The sequence below is a fragment of the Armigeres subalbatus genome, chromosome 1 (genome assembly GCF_024139115.2).
Source record: "Armigeres subalbatus isolate Guangzhou_Male chromosome 1, GZ_Asu_2, whole genome shotgun sequence".
NCBI lineage: Eukaryota > Metazoa > Arthropoda > Insecta > Diptera > Culicidae > Armigeres > Armigeres subalbatus.
In genome coordinates, this window is record NC_085139.1 from 155,700,826 (window position 1) to 155,722,959 (window position 22,134).

At 42.6% G+C, this 22,134-nt stretch overlaps 1 protein-coding gene across 2 annotated transcripts; it reads right to left on the reverse strand.

Annotated features, from left to right (window-relative positions):
* Positions 1–1,881: 1,881 nt before the first annotated feature.
* LOC134205350 (actin-related protein 2) lies at positions 1,882–20,645 on the reverse strand. Of its 2 annotated transcripts, XM_062680528.1 has the most exons (6): positions 20,316–20,645; positions 19,943–20,053; positions 19,692–19,706; positions 4,652–5,227; positions 2,558–2,891; positions 1,882–2,497 (listed from the first exon to the last, which is right to left on the reverse strand). In XM_062680528.1, exons 1-6 carry the CDS (start codon positions 20,361–20,363, stop codon positions 2,379–2,381), a joined length of 1,203 nt encoding a protein of 400 aa, XP_062536512.1. In that variant the 5' UTR covers positions 20,364–20,645; the 3' UTR covers positions 1,882–2,378. The 2 variants fall into 2 exon arrangements, with proteins under 2 accessions (XP_062536512.1, XP_062536513.1); XM_062680529.1 differs by lacking the exon at positions 19,692–19,706 and having other exon boundaries at positions 20,316–20,643.
* Positions 20,646–22,134: the final 1,489 nt, after the last annotated feature.

A 22,134-nucleotide genomic window follows, 5' to 3' on the forward strand; every position in this document is an offset into this window, starting at 1 on the left:
GCTTGCAGGGCCTGACACCAAACCCCCTAAATTTCCGGAGGACCATTCCTCCTTATTTCCGGTGGACCATGGTGCACAGTTTCACTTAGAATCCCTCGCTAGCACTCGGACGATGATCAGCCGCCCCTAACATGGGAAACAGACGCTGTTGTGAGCCGATCCTGACATGGAGAACAGACGCTCAATAAGATTTGCACCTCCGGAGAGGAGCAAACCCCCCCTTCCCTGTCAGCATACGACCATAGTTCCCACCGGGGTTGGTTACCCGATCTTCCCTAAGGTTGCTCGTATCCCGGCCAGCAACGCTGGGAGGTAGGGATAGGAGTTGCTGGGTAAGAGGCTAAGGACCGCGAGATGGGGTCTATTTTATTCCTTCAGGTACGCGAAGTACCAATGGTACGCTTTACCCAGCATTTGCCGTGCCGAGTTAGTACTATCCCATTGAATTCCTCCACTTAATTGTATCTTGACAGATACGTATTTCGACCTCAAAAGTAAGGCCGTCTTCAGTGTCTCGTACTTGACTCGACTAAGTCGAGTTAGTCGACTAAGTCGAGTTAGTCGACTAAGTCGAGTCAAGTACGAGACACTGAAGACGGCCTTACTTTTGAGGTCGAAATACGTATCTGTCAAGATACAATTAAGTGGAGGAATTCAATGGGATTGTATTAACTCGTCTTATGACAAGTGACGTCCCATGGTGTTTTTACAATTAACACACAAGCTCAGGGACCTATCAATCATTATGTTGGTCTTGTAGGCCTCCGAGATCTGAACTCAAGAATTGTTTGGAGCACCGTAGATGTTCTGGGAATGTTGTATTTTGTATATTTTGCTGTAAGAATGTTCCATGGGGCTCCTCCAACTAACACACAAGCTCGAGAACCTATGAATTGCTCTGTTGATCTTGTAGACCTCCAAGATCTGAACTCAAGAATAGTTTGGAGTACTGTTTATGTTTTGGTAACACTGCGATTTGGTAAAAATAGTTTGATTATGTCTCAAGTAGCATTGCCAACTGCAAATTAGGATTGAGGCCCCATAAAACGCTTTGTTGTTTATGTAGATCATCAAGATCTGAATTCAAGGATGGTTTGGAAGCCCTAGAAGATTTAAAAAAAAAAATTAACCAATATTTCTACTGTTTCATGGTTTGCATACATTTTTGAAGCAGAATGTCCAAAATTTATGTTGAAACACGACGAAAAACAAAATCCGTATTGAATCGGTTAAATCTCCATATATTGCGTGATCCTCGTTCCGAAGTCCGACGCAACTAGTTGCAAGATATGGAAGGCTTTTGACCTTCTCTACTGCTTACCCGGCTACCGTACAGTTGGAGGGGTTATTCGTGTTGACATTTAACGATTTGGTCTTGTTGGCGTTGATTGTGAGACCCGTCGTATAGAGACCGTTGCGATCGTAGCGATAGTCAGCCAAATCGAAGTCGTGTAGCCAATCCATAGTAATATGCGGCCAGAGTAGCCCACGGTTTGGTAAACGATCAATCGCTTTTCGTTACTCGTTACTGATGGTCATTCGCTCTGGCAGCAGCGAAATTTACTAGTCGTAGGCCGCTGTCGTTGGTAGCGATGTGATTGCTCTCCCTACCGATAATGGAACGGAAATAGTCCTCTCCTGTGCCGTATTATGTTTTGAAAAAGTTTTGCCCACGCTAATTACTTTAAAAAAATATTGATAAAATGTACAGATGCAGTCGATTCTGATATTAGTGGGACAGTTATGCGAAGAAAGGCAGTGAAGGTGAGGCAATATAGAAAAACAGTGAAATTCCATTTAAAATACCTAATGGTAGGTATTCAGGATGAACTGTGTTGCAGGATATTTCTTTTCTAAGGAAAATGGCATCACAAAGCGGTCTAGTGTATCACGAAAAATAATTGTTTTAATTTGCTCCAGAAATACAATACTATAAAAATCTAACTTAAATTCGTTTCTTAAGAACCGATAGTAAAATAAGTTTTACAATGGATAAAAAATGTTTTGATGTTTACACTGCATTTACAGCCTTTCGCTAAATCTATTCTATAGGTCCTAAATTTAATTAAACGCTCAAACGCAACGTACACAACAAGGGGACAGTACGTCATGTGGGTTAATCAACTGTGAAATACTTCGTTTCAATGCTCTCGAATTCTGATTTTGGGCTAGTTATATAAGGGTAAATGCATTTTTTTCGCTATCATTGGAAATTGAATCCACCCGCCCGATTAAATTTACCCAGGGCAGGAAATGCAACTAGCTAGTGATCTGACTTCATGCAGTAGAATTAAAGCCAACTGGCCAACACAAGTCGATCGGTAGTTTAGTGAGAGAGTAAAAGGAAGCGTTATCTTAGTGTAGGGGGATTTTTTGGCCTAGTTACTAGTTCGTGCGCTGAGCTTCTTCAATACGTTTAAACCCTGTTCTTGGTACTCGGCTTTGGACATCCAGAAGGCATCCCGATCCTTGGTTACTTCAGCTAACACGGCACCTCCTGTGGATAGATGTAATTAGATTACCTGTATTGGACAACCGTTGGTCTCTCAGAACTCACCAATGAAGACCATATCTTTCCGTCTGGGAGGATCCTCGATGCGTATTTTAAACTTGGATAGCTTCTCGCTATCGTTCTTTAGCACGCGCTCCAAATAGAGCTGTTTGATTTCACGCTCCAGCCGACTGGGCAGTCCCGGGTACATGGTGGATCCGCCGGACAGTACAATGTGCTTGTAGAGTTCCGACCGCATGTCGATGTCCGCCGCCTGGATGGTGGAAAACACTAACTCGGCAATCCCCTGGCCTTCGACGTTAATCAGATGGGGTTGGAAAAGAGCCTCCGGCGCTTCGAATCTTTCGCCGCCGACCTTGATCACTCTACCATCCGGTAGCTGTAGGAAAAGGAAAAAAAAGTTTGTGGAATGTGCTTTCACGATTTGTGTTGATTTTCTACGCAAGTCAGTGCTCTTTAGGCTGGATGCGAGATTACGAGCTTGACGAAGAGTAGGTATCTAATACTACAATACGCATGACCATATATGGTGTTTATGTTTATGTTTATGTTTATTGTATTGATTCATCTGACATTTGGTAGTCTTAATGAATATAGTAAATTTAAACAAATATACATTAAACGATTACAATCTTCTTAAAAAAGTGGTCAATGGTAAGTTAAAATCAAATAGCCTATAAATGTTGTTAAAAGCAGCCGCAGCAGCACGGAAAGGTTCATTCATGCCATACATTCGATTACGCGGAGAAAGGTGCAGGAAATCTCGTTGACGCATTGTTCGTTCCGGAGCATAAAGATTTAACCTCATGAGAAGTTCCGGAGAGTCAATTTCACCAGTCACGATTTTGGCCATGAAGGCCTTGCGATCTATTCCTTCTCATTTGAAGAGTGTCAATACCAAGTAGTCTACATCGATCCTCATATGCGGGAAGATGAACGGGATCCCTCCATGGAAGGTGCCGAAGTGCATAACGCACGAATCTACGCTGCACGGTTTCTAGCCTTGAGATCCAGACGCTATGATAAGGGCTCCAAACTACAGCACAAAATTCAAGGATAGAACGAACTAAAGAGCAGTACAGAGATTTAAGGCAATGAGGGTCCCGGAAGTCTTCAGATAGTTTGAAAATGAATCCGAGTTGCCGATTAGCTTTTGCGATGATGTCGTTATAGTGCGGCTTGAATGTCATGTCTTGATCCAGTGTGACTCCTAAATCCCTAATCATATTCATTCTTTCAAGGGTAGTACCAGAGATATAATAGTCAAAAACTATCGGCTTGTTTCCGATAAAAGGAAATAGCATTACATTTTGAATACCGAGCGTCAGGAGATTAGCAGAACACCAGTTCGCCATTCTATCCACATGCGATTGCAGTTCTTCACAATCCTCGATGCTGTTGATAATCTTAAACATTTTAACATCATCCGCATAAAACAAACGACAACCAGGAGGTAGAAGTCAGGAGAGTTCGTTGATAAACAGCGTGAACAAGAGAGGCCCCAGATTACTTCCTTGTGGTACACCAGAAGTATTGAGAAGTATTCAGACTGTGAAGAACCGATTTTCACAGAAAGCAATCGGTTCGACAGATATGATTTGAACCAGCACACTAGATGGCGACTAACTCCAAGTTGTTCTAACTTTGCAAGCAATATTCCATGGTCGACGCGGTCGAACGCTGCTTTCAAATCCGTATAAACTGCATCAACTTGACCACCGGAGTCCATGGTGCGAACACACAGCGAAACAAACTCTATTAAATTCGTTTCTACAGATCGCTTTGGATAGAAGCCGTGCTGTGCAGTAGAGATGTACGCTTTACTGGCACTGAATAAAACGTCATTCATGATTATCTCGAATACTTTGGAGCAAGAACATAAGGATGTGATGCCTCGGTAATTTTGTAAATTCCTTTTGTCGCCTTTTTTGTAAACGGGAAACATGTGCGACATCTTCCATTCATCAGGAAACTTTCGCTCCTGGAGCGACAGTGTGAAAATCCTAGCTAAGTGTTGAATAGCAACTTATCACTCGTAATACTGATTAAAATGGCAAACGCCTTGATCCGCAAATGAATGGGGTGAGAATTCTGAAGAGTACATAGGCATAGGGTAAATGAAGACTTTTTTGAACTTACCGTATAGGATTCCACAAGAACGGTCGTTTCCAGGGCCAGACGTTGTTCCATCTCAATATCATACCCGATATAGCAAAGCTTTTCTTTCATCATGCGAACAGTTTCAAAGTCAGCGGAATGATTGAATGCATATCCGCGCAACAGCAACAGTTTGATTAGGTACCGCGTGATGTCCCGACCGGCAATGTCGAGACGTCGCGTCAGATGAGGGAGGGCAAATTCTTCGTAAACCGGACAGATGTGTGTCACGCCATCACCGGAATCGATCACGACGCCACTGATTAGGCCCTGGGCGTACAAGGTTAGCACGGCCTGGATCGCAATGTACGCAGAATCGAAGCCATACTTTTCGAACATCACTTCGATCATCTTTTCCCGATTCTTGGTGGGATTCATCGGGGGTTCGGTAAGCAGGATCTTCGTGTTGGTTGGGTCTATGTTCATCTTTCTCGGCCCGAACGTGTAGTCCCACACGTGACACATATCCTCCCAGTTCCGAACCACACCATTTTCCATCGGGTACGACACTTCGAGGAGGGAGCGCAACTGCGAAGCTTCATCGCCCACCATAAGATCCTACGAGGGAATTCAAGAAAATGTTAGTAACTAAGATCGCTCAAACTTTACGGACAGGAGCGTTTTGTAAGTAAGTAGGAATAAAACCAAGCGCAAACTCAAAACAGGGCATTTATTTGAACATATGCAAGTAGGATCCATATATCGGATGATCACAAAAATATTTGTTGATGGTGGTAAAAAGAAAAAAAACACAGAACAAATTACTTATCTACAATGTGGCTGAGGAATGGTACTGAACAATTATAAAACGATGTTCTCTCTTTTTTGAACTTTGGATGGAGTTTGTAATACACTTAACTACTATAAATAGAATCGATAGACCTTAGTGTGAACGTATTACACATCGGGCAGAGCAAAACGCACTTTGTACTGTACAAAATATACTAAATGGAAACTTGTCTTAGAAACCTCGCGGTTAATAACTGTGGAAGTGCTGAATGAACATTAAACATCTAGGCGGCAATGTCCCAATGGGGGTTCTAATGCCAGTAAAAAGCAGAAGAAGAAAAAGACCGGAGTGGCCTGTGCAGTACTAAAAAGTCTTCTTCATTCAACTCGGTCCATGGCTGCACGTCGCCAGCCACGCAGTCTGAGGAGGGTCCGTAAATTGTCTTCAACCTGATCGCTCGCTGCGCACCTCGTCTTCTTGTGCGTGCGAATCGCTGTCGAGAACCATTTTCACCGGGTTATTGTCCGACATTCTAGCTACGTGCCCGGCCCACCGCAATCTTCCGATTTTCGTGGTGTAAACTATGGATGGTTCTCCCAACAGCTGTTGCAATTCATCCCGAGCAGAATACAATACTTCGATATATAACTTATTATTACTTATAATAATATAACTCAATAATACTTCGTTTTGTTATTGATACCTTACACTGGTATGAACTAGGTGTGCATGAGAGGTAAAATACCAAAGAAGTGATACCAAAAATGAATATGCAAAATACTTCAGGCACAAAATACGTTATTACAATACCTAACACATAATATATTATTATTCGTGTAGTAATAAAATACCTTAGCATGTTATGCTTAAACTATTTTGCATATGAATTTTTGATATTATTGTTTGGTATTTTACCTCTTATGCACACCTAGTTCATACCAACTTCTGTTATCGAGGTCGCCGCTCCTGCTCGGGGTGGTTCATTCGCCTTTTCCATGCATCGTACCCAACACTTTCCTTAGCTTAGCTTGCTTAGCTTAGTTTGATTGACTGTACACATCGTAGTTGCTAGTCGTGATTGGCCGAGAAACAACAAATAATGCACAGCTCACCAATTGAATAGTTTTCTCGGGACTAGAAAGCTATTCACACTGTACATGCTTCGGAGTTTCTTTTAATTCAAGACCAATAACGATGCCGGCCACGTTCTCATAGTCAATTTGTATACAAAAACGGAAAAGCAACGCGTGTCTTACGTATTTTCCCCAAGACTGATTTGATATCTCAACTAGGGGTAATGACGGCTTTGGCAGGTTTTGTTCTATTATTGGCAGGGGGGTTTTTTATGACTGATTATGCTCAAATTTGGCCCAAACATTCTTTGCATATCAAAGAATATTGTGGCCAAATTTCATAAAATTCGGTCGACAAAAACCCCCTTGCCAATAATAGAACAAAACCTGCCAAAGCCGTCTGTTCCCCTACTTTGCGACGACTAAAACACGCACTGCACAACGCTTGCTCGATGGCTACTCCGGAAAAACACGCACTGAACTGATTATCTTTATTACTGGCCGCGCAATGCAGAGCACAATTTTTCAGCAGATCGCGCGATCCTTTTGCTATCCGAAACAAGAGAAAACACGCACTCCATAGATAGTACGCAACACTTTCCTTTCGAAAACTCCAAGTGCGCGCACTGTCCACGTCTCGTATCCGTAGAGTACTACCGGGTTAATGAGCGTTTTGCAGAGTGCAAAGTACGTACGATTTCCTGTTATGATTTGAATTTGTCTGCTGGTGTCGTTATCGGTAATCACCAGTGGGCCCAAGTACACGAGTACAATGAATCCCCATATATTAGACAAGAGACAGCACATTCACACCATCTTGCGTTACAAAAGATAACTAGCGTCTGTAAACGATAGCAAAGGGGTGTGATAATTGCGACTATTACATACACTAATTTTACAATTTTTGAAAATTTGAATTACATTTTTCAAAATTTTATTACATTCAAAGTTAATTGCCTATATGCCGGGTATTAAGCCACCCGGAGTGGAAATTAATTACTATATCTGAAACTCGATTATGCATATGCACAACATGTGATAGATTTAGTTCGGAAAAGGTATTGGAGGGTAACCGCCCCTTCGGTGGGCTTTGATTCCACGACCCCAGTACGCTAGACAGGTGCTTACCCTACTAAGCTACGAAGGACCTCCGTCGTCCTCCGCAGCTTAGCGGGTACTGATGAAACCAAATTCCCAGCACCGGGCCACCAGCCGAACTCTCGCAATACATTTTCAGAACTAACTCTCTCATATGTATTTACGTACGCATGCCAACCAAGTAGGATGAGTAGTATTGTCCGGCTCCTACACACTTGCTTCAGGACGACGGAGGTCCTTCGTAGCTTAGTAGAGAAAGCACCTGTCTAGCGTACTGGGGTCGTGGAATCAAGGCCCACCGAAGGGGCGGTTACCATCCAATACCTTTTCCGAACTAAATCTATCACATGTTGTGCATATGCATAATCGAGTTTCAGACATAGTAAAATTTTATTTTCAAAGGGACTCGAGAATGCTCCTGAAACTCGAACTACGCATATCACCCGATTCATCGTTGCCTTGACATGAATTGCCATAGCTGACCTTGATCGATTGTATCATATGCAGTTTTGAAGTCGATGAATAGATGATGTTGTATTCGCGACATTTCTGTAATATTTGGCGTACGGCGAACACCTAGTCTGTAGTAAAGCGTTCGCTCATGTACTGCCCCGCGAACTCTCTTGCTACAATCCAGCTAATCGCTCTTTTTGTAGATGGGACACACGACACCTTCCATCCACTCCTGCGGCAGAACATAATCCTACCAAACCTTGGTAATTTCCCAGCGCAGCGCTCTAGCCAGTGCCTCACCATCGTGTTTCAATAACTCTCCTGCTAGTTGGTTAACTCTAGGGGCTTTGTTGTTTTCAGCCGGCCAAATTTTTCCTCAATTTCTTGAAGTGTGCTCCCAGGTGCGTCATCATACCGCCCACGTTTTTTGCCACATCGCCATTCAAGTGCTCTTCGTAGTGCTGCCACCACCTTTGGACCTTGTGACGACGAACGAGAGGGAGGCACTTCTTCCACCGGGTTCTTAGCAGCACTGATTTTGGGTATAGTGCAGCTTGAAACTGCAAGATTTTTTATTAGCAACTATTTTAGGTTAAGAACAACAGGTACGTAAGCGGTCGACTGTTCACGATGCCTTCTGCTTCAACGACCAAAGTCTCCAGACCTTCGTCGTCCAGTTTCCGATCATTGTTGTACGCGGCTTGCATGGCTGTCTTGATCGACCGCACCATTCTTTCCCACGCACCGCCCATGTGAGGTGCTCCTGGCGGTATGAAGATCCACTTAGTATCTGTGTTTGTAAACGTTGCCGCTATTTCTTCGTGTATTTCTGTAATCTGCTTTTTCAACACGTTCTCTGCACCCTGGAAATTGGTGCCATTATCGGTATAAATCTCCGCCGGAGAGCCACGACGGCTGACGAAACGACGAATGCACTTCACACAGGATGTCGTTGATAAACTGTAAGCAACCTCTACATGGACGGCGCGAGTAGTCAAGCATGTGAACAAGCATATCCAACGTTTTGCAGTGCTTCGTCCTACTTTCACGGACAACGGTCCAAACAGGTCTATCCCGATGTACGTAAACGGCCGAGTAAATGACGAAAGTCGAGCTACAGGAAGCGCCGACATCCTCGGCACCTTTGGTGTTGCCTTCGCCACCTTGCACCATTGGCACCCTGCTGCTATTTGCTTCACCACCGTCCTCAACCGAGCGATGTAGTAGAATTGACGAATTTCATTTACAACTGTTTCCGAATTTCCATGGCGAAAGGTGCGGTGAAAATCTTCCACGATTGGATGTTATTGGATGTTTTCTCGGGAGGATTACTGGAAACCTAGCGTCGAACGTACTATGAGGCGCTGCTTCTGTTCTTCCACCGACTCGCAAAAATCCATTCTCATCTGCTATTGGTGTTAGCTGATACAAGTCACTCCGTTTGTGTAATTCATTCTGGCCTTCTGTTCCCGTCCTCGATAACAAGTTCATCTCATTAGGATATTTCTCCCACTGCACCGCATTTTCAAAAGTGTGTTCTTAGCTTTCTTCAATTCCTCTTGTCTCAAATACGATAACTTCAAATCTTCTCCTTGACATTTACGCCTGCAATTGTCTACGAATCGGTGAGCATAGGCAACTGCTCCCAACAACCGGCGCCACTTCGAAAAACGAGAGAAATCCACTAGTGTAGCTGGGGCTGTTGTTCTTTGGATTACGAAACAAGTTCTTAATTCCTCTTCGGGCTGAATACGTTCATTGGTTTGTTTCGGCCATTCTTCTTCTGGTAGACGGAGGAAGTCCGGGCCTCTGAACCACTCGTCGGTTGCTTCGGGACAGGGATTCTTTCTCCATTTTGTCGCTGCATCCGCTGGGTTGAGTTTACTGGGCACCCATTGCCATTCTGCTACGTCCGTTGTTGACAGTAGTTCTCCTACGCGACACGCAACATATTGTTTGTACCGGCGATGGTCGGCTCGCAACCAGGCCAACACGGTTGCTGAATCACTCCACAGAAATCTTCTTCTCACTTCGATATTGTGACCCTCCCCGATCAAGAATGCATAACAAAATTATAACAAGGGGAGTTATATATTTCAGAAAAATAATGTAACAAAATGTGTTATAAAATTGGCTGGTTAGTTGTTAAAATAACAAAAATTATATCAAAATTCCCTCTAGCCGTAACATAATTATATCAGAGGTTGTTACCTTCATTTCAACATTATAACAACCGTTGATATGATTATGAGGTACAAAAATCTACTTTCATGGTAATTGCCTACATCACGTATAAAAATGTGGTACGCTACAACGCCGGATTTCCATCCATAATGTAGGCAATTAACTTTGTACTAGCTATTAACATCGAACATTGATTCAAGTTATACTGGAGGTGATTACCTCCGCTTTTTTCCAATATTAAAAAATGTAGGCAATTATTTTGTGTAAATATACATAACTAATGTTGTTATAATTTTGATATGAAATAAAACTGGTCGAAGACACATTTTTATCGAATTATCTAATTATAACACACGTTGTTTTAAATAACAACCATTGATAGAATTGAGTTATAATTTTGTTATGGGTTCCTGATCGGGTCCTGTACAAAGGACAATAGGCGACTTCCCAGAACTGCCGCTTGTAGCTCTAAGCGAGGGATTGAGAGTGGCTTGAGTGGCGCAACCTTCGTTTTAGCAGCGACTATAGTACATTCAGCTCTACCGTCAGTGTTGACTATCCTAAAATAAGCCACAGCAGAAAATGCAGCTTCACTCGCGTCTACGAAGATGTGAAGTTGTAGTTGTTAATATGTGTCCTTGATTGCTCGCGGGAAGTAACAACGAGGGATTCGTATGTCACTAATCTTGTTGAATAGCCCAGTCCATATGATCCATCGGTTGAATATACATTCCGGCACCTTTTCGTCCCACTGCAGTCCTGCTCGCCACGCATCCTGAAGAAGTATTTTGCCGTGCACAAGAAACACACTGAGGAGTCCCAACGGATCGAATATGCCCATCAGGCATTTCAGCATCTGCCGCTTAGTTGGCCGATCACCGCTGTAACCTCCTGCACTTCGGTTTTCATATTTATAGAAAAACAAAGTTCGTCTTCAACCATTAACCACAGCAATCCCAGCACACGGTCGCTCCCTTCCGTCGTACTTAAGCAAAGATTCTTGCTTTCCACCGTCTCTTCCTCTTTCATTTCACTCAACACTTTACCGCTATTCGAAAGCCAGTTTCTTAGATGGAAACCTCCATGTTGGTGAATGGTTCTCACTTGTTGAGACACAAGTACCGCCTCTTCTTCGCTTTCAAAACTGTCGAGGAAGTCATCTACATAATGATTTTCGAGAATACCTTCTACCGCTCGTGGAAACTCATAGGCAAAATCAGCAGCGTTGATGTTCTTTACATATTGCGCTGACGCTGGCGAACATGTGGCTCCGAAGGTTGCTACATCCATGACGTAAATTTCCATCTGCTCTGCCGGATCATTACGGAATACGAAGCGCTGAGCATGGCGATCTCTATCTCGTATCAGCAACTGATGAAACATCTCTTTTATGTCTGCAGAGACTCCCACCCAATACTGCCGAAAACGAAATAACACTGTCGGAAGCGACGTGAGCTGGTCTGGTCCTTTTAGCAGCATAGAATTTAGTGAAATGCCATCAACTTTGGCGGCTGCATCCCATACTAGACGAACTTTACCGGGCTTTCGTGGATTTACGACTACACTCAGCGGCAAATACCAGACGCGTTTGGGGTCCACCTGGTCTAGCTCGTCTTTCGTTGCCCGATGCGCATAGCCTTTATGCAAGTACTCCGCAATCTGATTCTTCAGGTTCGCTGCTAACAAATGGTCTCGACTCATCTTGCGCTCCAGACACTCGAAACATTTGGTTGCCATGTTGTAGCTATTCGGAAATTCTATGTCTTCTTGCTTCCACAACAGGCCTGTCTCGAACCTTCCTCCGACGCGTATAGTCGTCTGTTCCATAATACTCTTGGCACGTTTAACCTCCTCGGGCTCTGGCACTGGCGCTGGCTTCACACCTGCATCCTCCATGGTGAAGTAGTCTCGCACGACGTTGTATAGTTCTTGGTCGCAGTCGCATGCTTGGAAGTTTAGGTTGTGGGCGGTTTGCTTACCGAAGATGCTCCATCCGAGCCTGGTTTTTACGGCGATGGGCTCACCTTTCCTTCCTTCTTTTACTTGTAGCGGCACCGTGAGGTTTACATTACTGATTCCGATCAACAGTCGTGGAGCGGCTTTCTCATAGCTGGCGATCGGCAGACCTCGTAGATACCGGTAACGTTGTGCTAGATCTTCGTAGTTCGTACTCAAGACTTTGCTCTGGTGGCGTAAGTTCTTTCACGGTGCGAACGTCATTGAGAGAAAATTGTTTCGTATACTGTTCGACCCTCTGATCAAAACTTGAATTTGTTTTGACTCCGACTCGACTCTTGTCACGTTCCCCGTCCATTTGAGGCACAACGGTTTTGTCCATCCATCAATTCCTAGCTGCTCCATCAGACTACTCTCTATCAGCGATAGATCTGAACCATCGTCCAAGAATGCCAAGGTTTTGATTGCACCTCGAGGCCCTGAGACGATGACGGGAAGAATACGAAAAAGTAGGCCTTGTTTATATTCCCGATGAGTATGATTCTGCACCGTTGACACCCCTGATGTAGGCTGACCGCTGGAACGATTTGAATGCAGTAACGGGTGGTGGCGGAATTGACATCCTTCGAAAACGCATTGTGTTGCACTTCTACAGTTCCGTCTACCGTGCGTCTGCGCGAACTTCCACCGATCGTCCACCGTGTATGACTTGAAAATTGCACATTCTGCTACACGATGCCCAGACTTTCTGCAGCAACCACAAACACGCTCATTTCGACCTTCAACCTCATTGAAAGTGTGGCTGTTGATTACTCCCTTTTGTCGCGGTTTCGGCTGGCTACTGCTCGTTGCGCCCACGTACATCGTTACTCGGCTGACCGCTGTAACCACTCCATGCATGAAGTCACTGAAGGTTTTCAGATTAACGACAGGATGCTGCTGCATGTGATCCGCCCATTGCATCTTGGTGTGTGCTGGTAGTTTGTCTACCAGCTCCATCAGTAAAGTTGGGTTGGACAGATGTTCCCGTGCATCAGCAGCTTCCAAGTGATCACACAGGCTTCGTACTACCATTCCGAAGTCGATGATGGTTTCTAGTTTGTCCGATTTTGGTGCTGGAACACTTCTCACTTTTTGTAGCAAAACACTGATCAACAATTCTGGCCGCCCGTATAACAAACGTAAGGTATCTATGACTTGGGGAACTGATTCGGGAAGCAGTAATCTGCTTTTGACAGATTCGTATGCGTGACCTTTTAAGCAGCGCTGAAGACGAGCTAGGTTCTCAGCGCCATTGTATCCACAAGCCAGCGTAGTGTTGGTAAAGCTGCTTATGAAAATTGGCCAATCCGCGGGGTCACCGGAAAATATTGGTAAATCACGTGCCATGACTTGACGGGCGGCTAACTGCGAGGGGGAAGGGCTAAATGCGGGCATTTGTGGAGTTGGATTAGCTGCGGATATATTTGGCTGAACTGTATTGGCTGTATTGCATAGATTCGCTTGAAGAGCATTTTGAATTTCGTTCCTCCCCAAAGGTGTGGAAAGAGGAACCGTAGGGGCGGGATGACCTGGGAGAGCAGGTTCAGTCCCAACAGGTCGTGCCGAACTTGTATCGTCTAGTATCGGGCTTATCGACCCTAACTTCGCTATTAGCAGGTCCAGATAAGAACTATTTGGTTGAGACGGACCTCTTGGTGGTATAACAGGATTATTAAATGACTTACCTGATGGCCGTGGGGGAGATGCAGGGCGGATACGATTACCTGCTGTAACTCGGCCACGCTCGATGGCATGTTGTTTCGGAAACACTTTGGGAATCGCGCCGGTATTTCGCTGCTGATTCCCTTGATTTTGTAGTTGATCTGTTCCCTTGAACTGCATCCCTTGTGATGAACTAAGAGGCATTGTAGGCTGCTTGACGTTGTCTTTCGACGAATGGGCTGCTTCTTGACACCTTGTTGTAGAGTTGTAACGATTGACCAGTTCCCCTTGCTCCAAGGCTCCTCCGGCGGCTTCATCTCCCAGCGCATTATCCGGCGATTGTTGATCCACCCATAGAGTCACTTGTTGTTCCTTTGCCCTTTGACTTACTCGACTCCGGTTGCTGATGCTGTCCCTGTCGTCTTCTAGTTGCTCCTCCAATAGGGTGTACTTTTCTGTACTTTCTCGTAAAAGTTTCTTCTCCAGCTCGATGGCTCTTTTCTCGGCCTCAGCTGCGCGTTGCTGAATTGCACGTTTTTCCTCCAACTTTTGTAGCCTTAGCGCAATCCTGGCAGACTTATTGGTGGATCTTGTGTTGATACTCGTTGGAAGACAATTACGACACGTCCAGGGTCTCTCTGACACCGACTCCGTTACACCTGCGCAGCGCATGTGCCACCAGCTATCGCATTGGTCGCACTGCACAAAATTATCGAATGTGACGGGGCGTGAACAGTTCACACAACCTCCCGTCTTATCCGGATCCATTGTGCGTGTAGATTCATTCACGCCGGCACTCATCACGATAGTTTTAAAGTTGTGTGACGACGAACGAGAGGGAGGGCACTTCTTCCACCGGGTTCTTAGCAGCACTGATTTTGGGTATAGTGCAGCTTTAAACTGCAAGATTATTTATTAGCAACTATTTTAGGTTAAGAACAAAGTTACTCACACTATCGGTGTACAAGCGTGCATGGAATACCTCCACTCAAGGTTTCAGTTGCACTCGTATTATTTCTAGGAACTATAAATTTAATAAGAATTCAATTTAGTTCACCTTTTAGTAGCATAGAAATTACTCACATATGGTAGAATTCACTAGAATAAGTAGCAACAAACTTCAATAGATTTTAGAACGAATTTAGTTTAGGTAGGTTTAGAAATCGGTATACACTCTCGATGACTCGGCTTTATTATTCGCTGTCATTCTCCGATGTCAGTCATCCGTTGACAGCTGTCTCTGGAGTTCAGCTCGGGAAACACCTCGGATGACCCGCCTGAGTCAGTGCGCCCAGCGGCAACAGACCTCCATATGACGCGCCTAGTCTAGTTTAATAGCCGTAGCCGTTTAAGTCGATGTTGCCGACTCGGTGATAGTTTCGCCGGGGTAGCTGGCGCCGACTGATTGAAGTCCCCACTTCATCCACCGGGTAGTGGTCCGAGCTGAGATCTTGATAAACGACCGGCTGGGAGATGTGATCGTCCATGGTGGTGATGCAGATATCGAGCGTTGCGTGAGTCCCAGACCGTGTTAACCGGGTGGGATAGTTGTTGGCACCACTGTGCCAGAGGCGGATGCATCGAAAAGCGGGAACAAGTAGATGCTGTGTACATTGACTTTTCGAAGGCATTGGATAAAGTTCCGCACGATCTTGTTATTTTGAAACTGAACCGTCTTGGTCTACCGTCGTGGATCGTCAACTGGATTATTTTTGTATTTGACTTCAAGAAAAGCCTTAAGATTCGTGAAGCCACTTCCGATGAATTCGAGATTCCGTCTGGCGTTCCACAAAAGAGTCATCTAGGACCTTTAATTTTTGCGCTATTTATCAACGTCGTTTGTGTACACTCGTGCTAGCTTCATTTTTTTCGGATGACCTGAAAATTTGCCGAGTCGTAAAGTCAGCTTTAGATTGCTATGCACTTCAAGCCAACATTGTGCGCTTTTCATCGTGGTGTCAGATAAACGGAATGCAAGCCAACGCCACCAAATGCAGAATCATTACTTTTTCCGCTTATTATGTTACCGCTTATGAGAGTTAAATCCATAAAGGATCTTGGCCTTACCTTGGACCTTCGGTTCAACGAGCACATATCCATGACAATCTCTAAAGCCAACACTATGCTTGGCTTCCTGCAGCACTGCATAATTCGATGACACTATACTGCTCATTGGTCCGAGGCATTCTTGCGTACGGAGTTCAAATCATGCATCACCATAGAAAGCATCCAGAAACGTTTCGTCAGATTCGCATTACGACAGCTGCCATGGACCAATCCCGATAACCTGCCTCCGTATGAGGACAGATGTGCGCACATTGGTTTGCAAACACTCTCCAAGCGCCGAATGTATTTACGACTTTTTATTTTTGACATAATCCGTGACAACATTAACTGCAGTAGCGTGCTCCGGGAAATCAACTTCCACGCACCTAGCCGACTATTACGCAATCCCCAATTGCTTTTTTGATTTTTAATACTGCATCTTTGCTGCGTCGCGTCGGGGTAATAAAAATTACAGCTGTTCGTGGCTTCCGTTTTGAATGTGGTGCTCTTGAAAACGCGAGTGCATTTGGTTTTGGATTCCGGAAGGCTTGTCCTTTGTCCTTAAGCCATTTTATTCACTGGACAACACGTTCCTATTGGAGTGAACTTTTCAAAATTCTAATAACATTACTAACATAGATTCAAATTTTAAAATTGAATGTTTTTTCAAATATGTGGCATATTTGACTTATACGGCCAAATATTGAGGCGAACTGAATTTCGGGCTGGCGGAACTTTGGGGCAAAACCAAGCCATATTAATTTGCACAGTCAAATTAGTAAAGGGCTAGCTAATTGATGTGTTATTACCATCATTAGGACATAAGTAGTCTGTTGATTTATTATTTATTTATTCAGACTAAGGCCGAAGTGGCCTGTGCGGTATATAAGAGTCTTCTCCATTCGGCTCGGTCCATGGCTACACGTCGCCAACCACGCAGTCTACGGAGGGTCCGCAAGTCATCTTCCACTTCCACCAACAGAGAAGTAGTCTGTTGATGTAGACCTTAAATAAATAAATAAACTCGTGTGCTGAATGTCACTTGTTTGGGTGCTGTTGAAGTGACTCTTTTATCAAGTACGAAATTCGATCAATACAACGTTTTAAAGGAACTATAACAAGCGTTGACAGAGTTAAAGCATGTTATGCTTTGATATAAGACTGTTTTTTTTTCTAAGTCGCAATACCTTTAGTATAAGAATTAAAATAAATCCTAATTTTCCAGCCAACGCTATTAGTCTAGAAGCAACAAACCTTAATCGTGGAAAAGCAAAACTCTTTCGTTGCTAGTACAAATACTTATGTCGTTTTCGGTTTTAGACCTGGGTCAGGTCCGACCCCGACTCTGAATAACCGAACGAAAAACGAATCGGGATCGAGTCAGTATGATGGTGTTAGTGAGATCTCAAGCCCTATCATCTGTTTTGTTTTCAATTCGCACTGCCAGCTGATAGGCAGAAATATAAATATTTTATCAGATTCTATACAGACTTTATCTTTTGAATTTTGTTATTAGTGTTATTTTGTTTCTTATTATATAAATTGAATGGGGAAGTCAGATTTTTCTTCTGTTAATTGGTTATTTTAACAATGACAGTTAATCCATCAATAAATTTATGTGATTAGAAGCTTGTGATGAATGGCGACGGCAATGTAGATTGCCGTGAAGGAATTTTGGCGCTCTGGAACATTTCCGGTAATTATGCCAATCCGTGTTTCCCGATAAACTGTTATACTGGTTCTAAGTGGCGTTCTGGATAACAGTGATTGTGTTACATTTGAATTATCAATTATGTCATTCAAATGTAATAGAACAAGAAAATATGGAAACGCTTTGTAAAAAAATCCAATAGACAATTTAGTGAGATTTGGGGCCTTTTATTTTAAAACAAAGAATCAAATCGCACAAGAGTTGACTAACATTTTTGTATTTTCCTCCCAAGAGGGGATCCTTTGGGATAAACCGCGATTTCGCCAAAACTGCAAAAACCAAATATACAAGAAAGGCAAATAATTTTTCTCTACATAATTTTCCACTACATAACAGGAGATTCAACATAATAAATATCAACGGGGTAAAATATGTTTTTGTCGGTTTTTTAACGAATTACAACTAAAAATTCTTCTTCCACTCTAAAATTATGCTCAATTCGTATAAAACTGTTCCTAAATTTACATTTGAATTTATTTTCTGGCCAAGTATCATCTGGAGTGTTACTAGGTAGCAAATATACCCTCTGCAAGGTGAATAATTAACAAAACTATTGTAAATAATCAGAAAAACGTATCATTTGTTGATGGCAATATAGTTATCACTGCCATATAAAGGGTTAATACATTATGTTTATATTCATCAAATCCTTAACCTTAAACAAATTATTCACAGAACTGCAATAACGAATAAAATAATGGTATGAACATTTTGGTATAAATAATAATCCGATACTCCGGTACGCTATTTTCCCATTGAGAGAACAATTATACCTAAAGCATATAATCGAATACACAACGTAATAGTGAATAAAAATTATCAAAATTTTTAACCATCATTTTGTTTATAACGGAGCTACCGTCTGAAGTAATCTGCAAAAAATATGTCGGTATCTGAACCCATTTCACCATCAGAGAAACTTGAAGACAACACACAATTAAAATAATCCATTTTTACGTGCAAGACAGCAACAAAATTGATAAATTCAACAAATGAAACAAAAACGATTAAAAGTCAAATACCCATCCGCACCCTTCCGTGTCTTTCATGTTTTCATTTTCCTTTAGCGTAAACATAAACACCTGTTTGACAGTTTGTGTTCGAATGTATTGGTGAACCTAGGTTCGATCTCGATAAATCGGCAGAGCGAACCTCGTTCGTTTTGGGTCGGATCTGGTGCGGATCGCGATCCAACCTGAACGAATAACCGAACGTTTTGACAGCTGTTAGAGCGGATCCGGGGCAGAACTAGGTTCGACCCAGCAATAACCGAAAACGACATTACAGGCTGCAAGGGTAGTGGCTTCAACATCCTTAATGCAAATCAAATCAACAAGGTGACATTTATAAAACGTTCACGTAGTTAGTTAATCGTAAAAGTTGGTGACAAGTGATTTGGAGGATATCCAATTGGGTTTAATAAAAAGTGTTTTATGCAATTGGCCAACCAGCATTCATTGGAATGGATTAGTTAGATTGTTAGGTGGTAGTGGCATATGACAAAAAGAAGGAAAGGTAAACCAGAAAAATACAAAGAATGAGTCAAAATAGATGAAGATGGTTATATGCTTCTTAATAGCTAAAAGTACATTCTCAGTTCATATTAATGTCGTTAAAAAAATTATAGTTATCAATGTTTTATTTTCCAGTTGTGGTTTCAGAAGTAATCTGACTTACACATCATTAGCTTCGCCCCCAACTGTAGTCTCACAAACAAAAAATAAATAACGTAGTATATACGCTACTATTATATCTAATCCCGAAGGCTCGAAGGCAAGAATTGTCGAAGCATAAACAATCTACTGAATAGGATGTACTTATAGCTAGTTTTCCATCTAGATATGTAAATCGAAATTCAACAGCTGTGCAATTATTCAATGATGATTCTGGTGGGGAATGTAAGATAAATGTTCAAGTACAAATATGAGTTAGTATAAACAATCTTTTAATCGCAAAAACGTATAAAAAAACAAATTCAACAGAGGAAAACAAACAGAAACATTTCAGCGCATAAAAACCTGCTCCTGTTTGAGTCCGTTACAAACAAAGGTAACCAACGTGACTTACATCAACATGTAAATCCTGTAAAAGTTAAATTGTTCTGTATAAGTAAGAAATTCCCATTCATGGACGCTCCTCCTCACTTGAGGAGGAGCGTTTGTGTGGTGACACCAAATGGATGGGTTAAAAGAGATATTGTTTTATCTTATCGATAGTTAGGAAGAAGATGCTGATGCTGTTTCCATGTTGAGTCGGCAATGTGAGACATTGTGCCGAGGTATCATCATATTGCTACCCTCCAAACCGGATCTGCTTACCTTCACTTCGATATCACCGATCTTGTTGACCGCTCGGATGATGGGCCTTCCAACCATTGAGGGAAAAATGTGCGCCGGGAAGTTGCTGCCGGCGTAGCCGCATTTTACGAACTGAAAAATAAGGAATACAAAAGTTTAGACCTTTAAATATGTATGCTAACAAAACTAACGTGAATTTGTTCTCATTCCATGCTAGGGTATGATTCACATTGCGCACTGTTTTGTCTCTACGGTTTTTACACATGAGACCTCCCACGAGATACATGAAAGAAGGTCCTCAAAACAACTCAAAAAGTTAATATTTGAACTAAATCCAACACACATTGGTAGCAGGGAGTGGTTCCCTCTTATCACTTATGAAAGATAAACTCACCCCGGTTCCATTATCGCAAACGATTACATTCCTGCCTTTGCTATCCATTGCTCTTTATGGTTGTCCACCTTCTTTTTTCTTTCGCTGTCTTGTCGTACCCCACCCGAATGCTCACACGAAAACACCTCCTCCAGTAGGAAGTTTGGAAAATAATCCGATGAAACGCACCACACTTATGTTCCCAGCTCCCCTTTACTTCCGAAATAGGCTAAAAGAACAATTTCTACACTATTTTCAACAATTTTTTTCTATAATTTTAAAAATCTATCACTACAAGTTTGATGGAATGACTAATTTGACAGATTTTGATAAAACGACTGCGGCGATCACCGAAAAGGGCCAAACCGTTACTTGTGGACAAGAGTTGCCAGATCTTTGGAATAAACATATCTAATGACGGATGACAATCAGATGGCGTTGCAAGCAAAGCAAATCATCACGGATAAAAATTAAAATGCCTAAAAAAAGTAGTACAGTATCCCCCCGCTTATCCGGACCTCGCTAGTCCGACGACTCGTTAGTCCGGATCTCGCTAGTTCGGAATTTTCCGGATTAAAAAGTATCAACATCCATTTAAACACATTATGCTGTCAATTTTCAAATTTGTGCTGTGATTTTGTTTTGGTTCATTTGTATGGATTTGACAGTCGGATTAACGAGAGAAACCCCGATAGTCCGGCCATACATTTGTCGGATTAGCGGGGGTATACTGTACCAGTAAATAGTACCAGATAAAGATTTTATCTGGTACTACTGGTACTACTTTAGTACCAGATAAAGATTGTCGCTGTCGTCGCTGTCCGGAACATCTTTTGCTGGCGAGGATAGGGGAGCTAAATGTCAAAGAAGGAAAATCCATAAGATTTGACAGCTTGGTACCCAACATGTTCCGGACAGCAGAACAAAGGGAACCGAAGCACAGAGAACAGATGTTGAAGCTGCACTCGCTACACGTAAAAAAATTTAATGTTGTTTATTATTAATATTTCTAATACTTTTTTGCCAAAGCAGGAGCTTAATGACATGTATAAGAAAAAACTTATACATCGCATTAGTCACATACATTCGGAAACTTATACTTTTCATTCACTTTAGCTTTATTAGCTTTTTGATATGGGATCATTTATTAGGTGGCATAATGAAGAGTATAAGCACGTATAAGCACAGAGAACAGACATGGAGGCTCAAACAAAATTTCTTGCAAAATATGTGTAAACAAACAAACCGAACCGCAACGCCAACGACGTCGACATTGCAACTCACAATCTCATTTTGACAAAACGATGGCGCTGCTATACTCTTGCATGCATAACGACACTAGCGCACAGTGGCATTTTTTGATAACGCTAGCGCTGATTATGCACGGGATAACGGCGACATTCCAAAGTTATTTCAAAATGAACAGTAAAAAGTTATCACAACATAGTGAGTGCAGCTTCAACGTCTGTTCTCTGTGGTATAAGTATTTTCGAATGGTTTTTTGCCATAACATATAATAGTACGTTCAGATTATGAGCTATATCACTTGATATAGCGAATCTTGACATGAGATGCCATATGCATTACACAGACAAACAGACGTAACACTAGAGAAATTACCATCGACCATGACTTTAACCACAGACAAACAGACGTAACAGCTTGAACATTTTTCTGAAAAATCCATCGCTCAACTACTCTACCACCATCTTGCGAGCATGTTACACGAAACGATGTTTCGTATGACATCGTCACCAGAAGGCGCTGGAGTGAAATGTCAAACCCGAAGGATTACGACACTAGCGCCTCTAGTTGTGAATTGCGCACTCAATCAAATTCA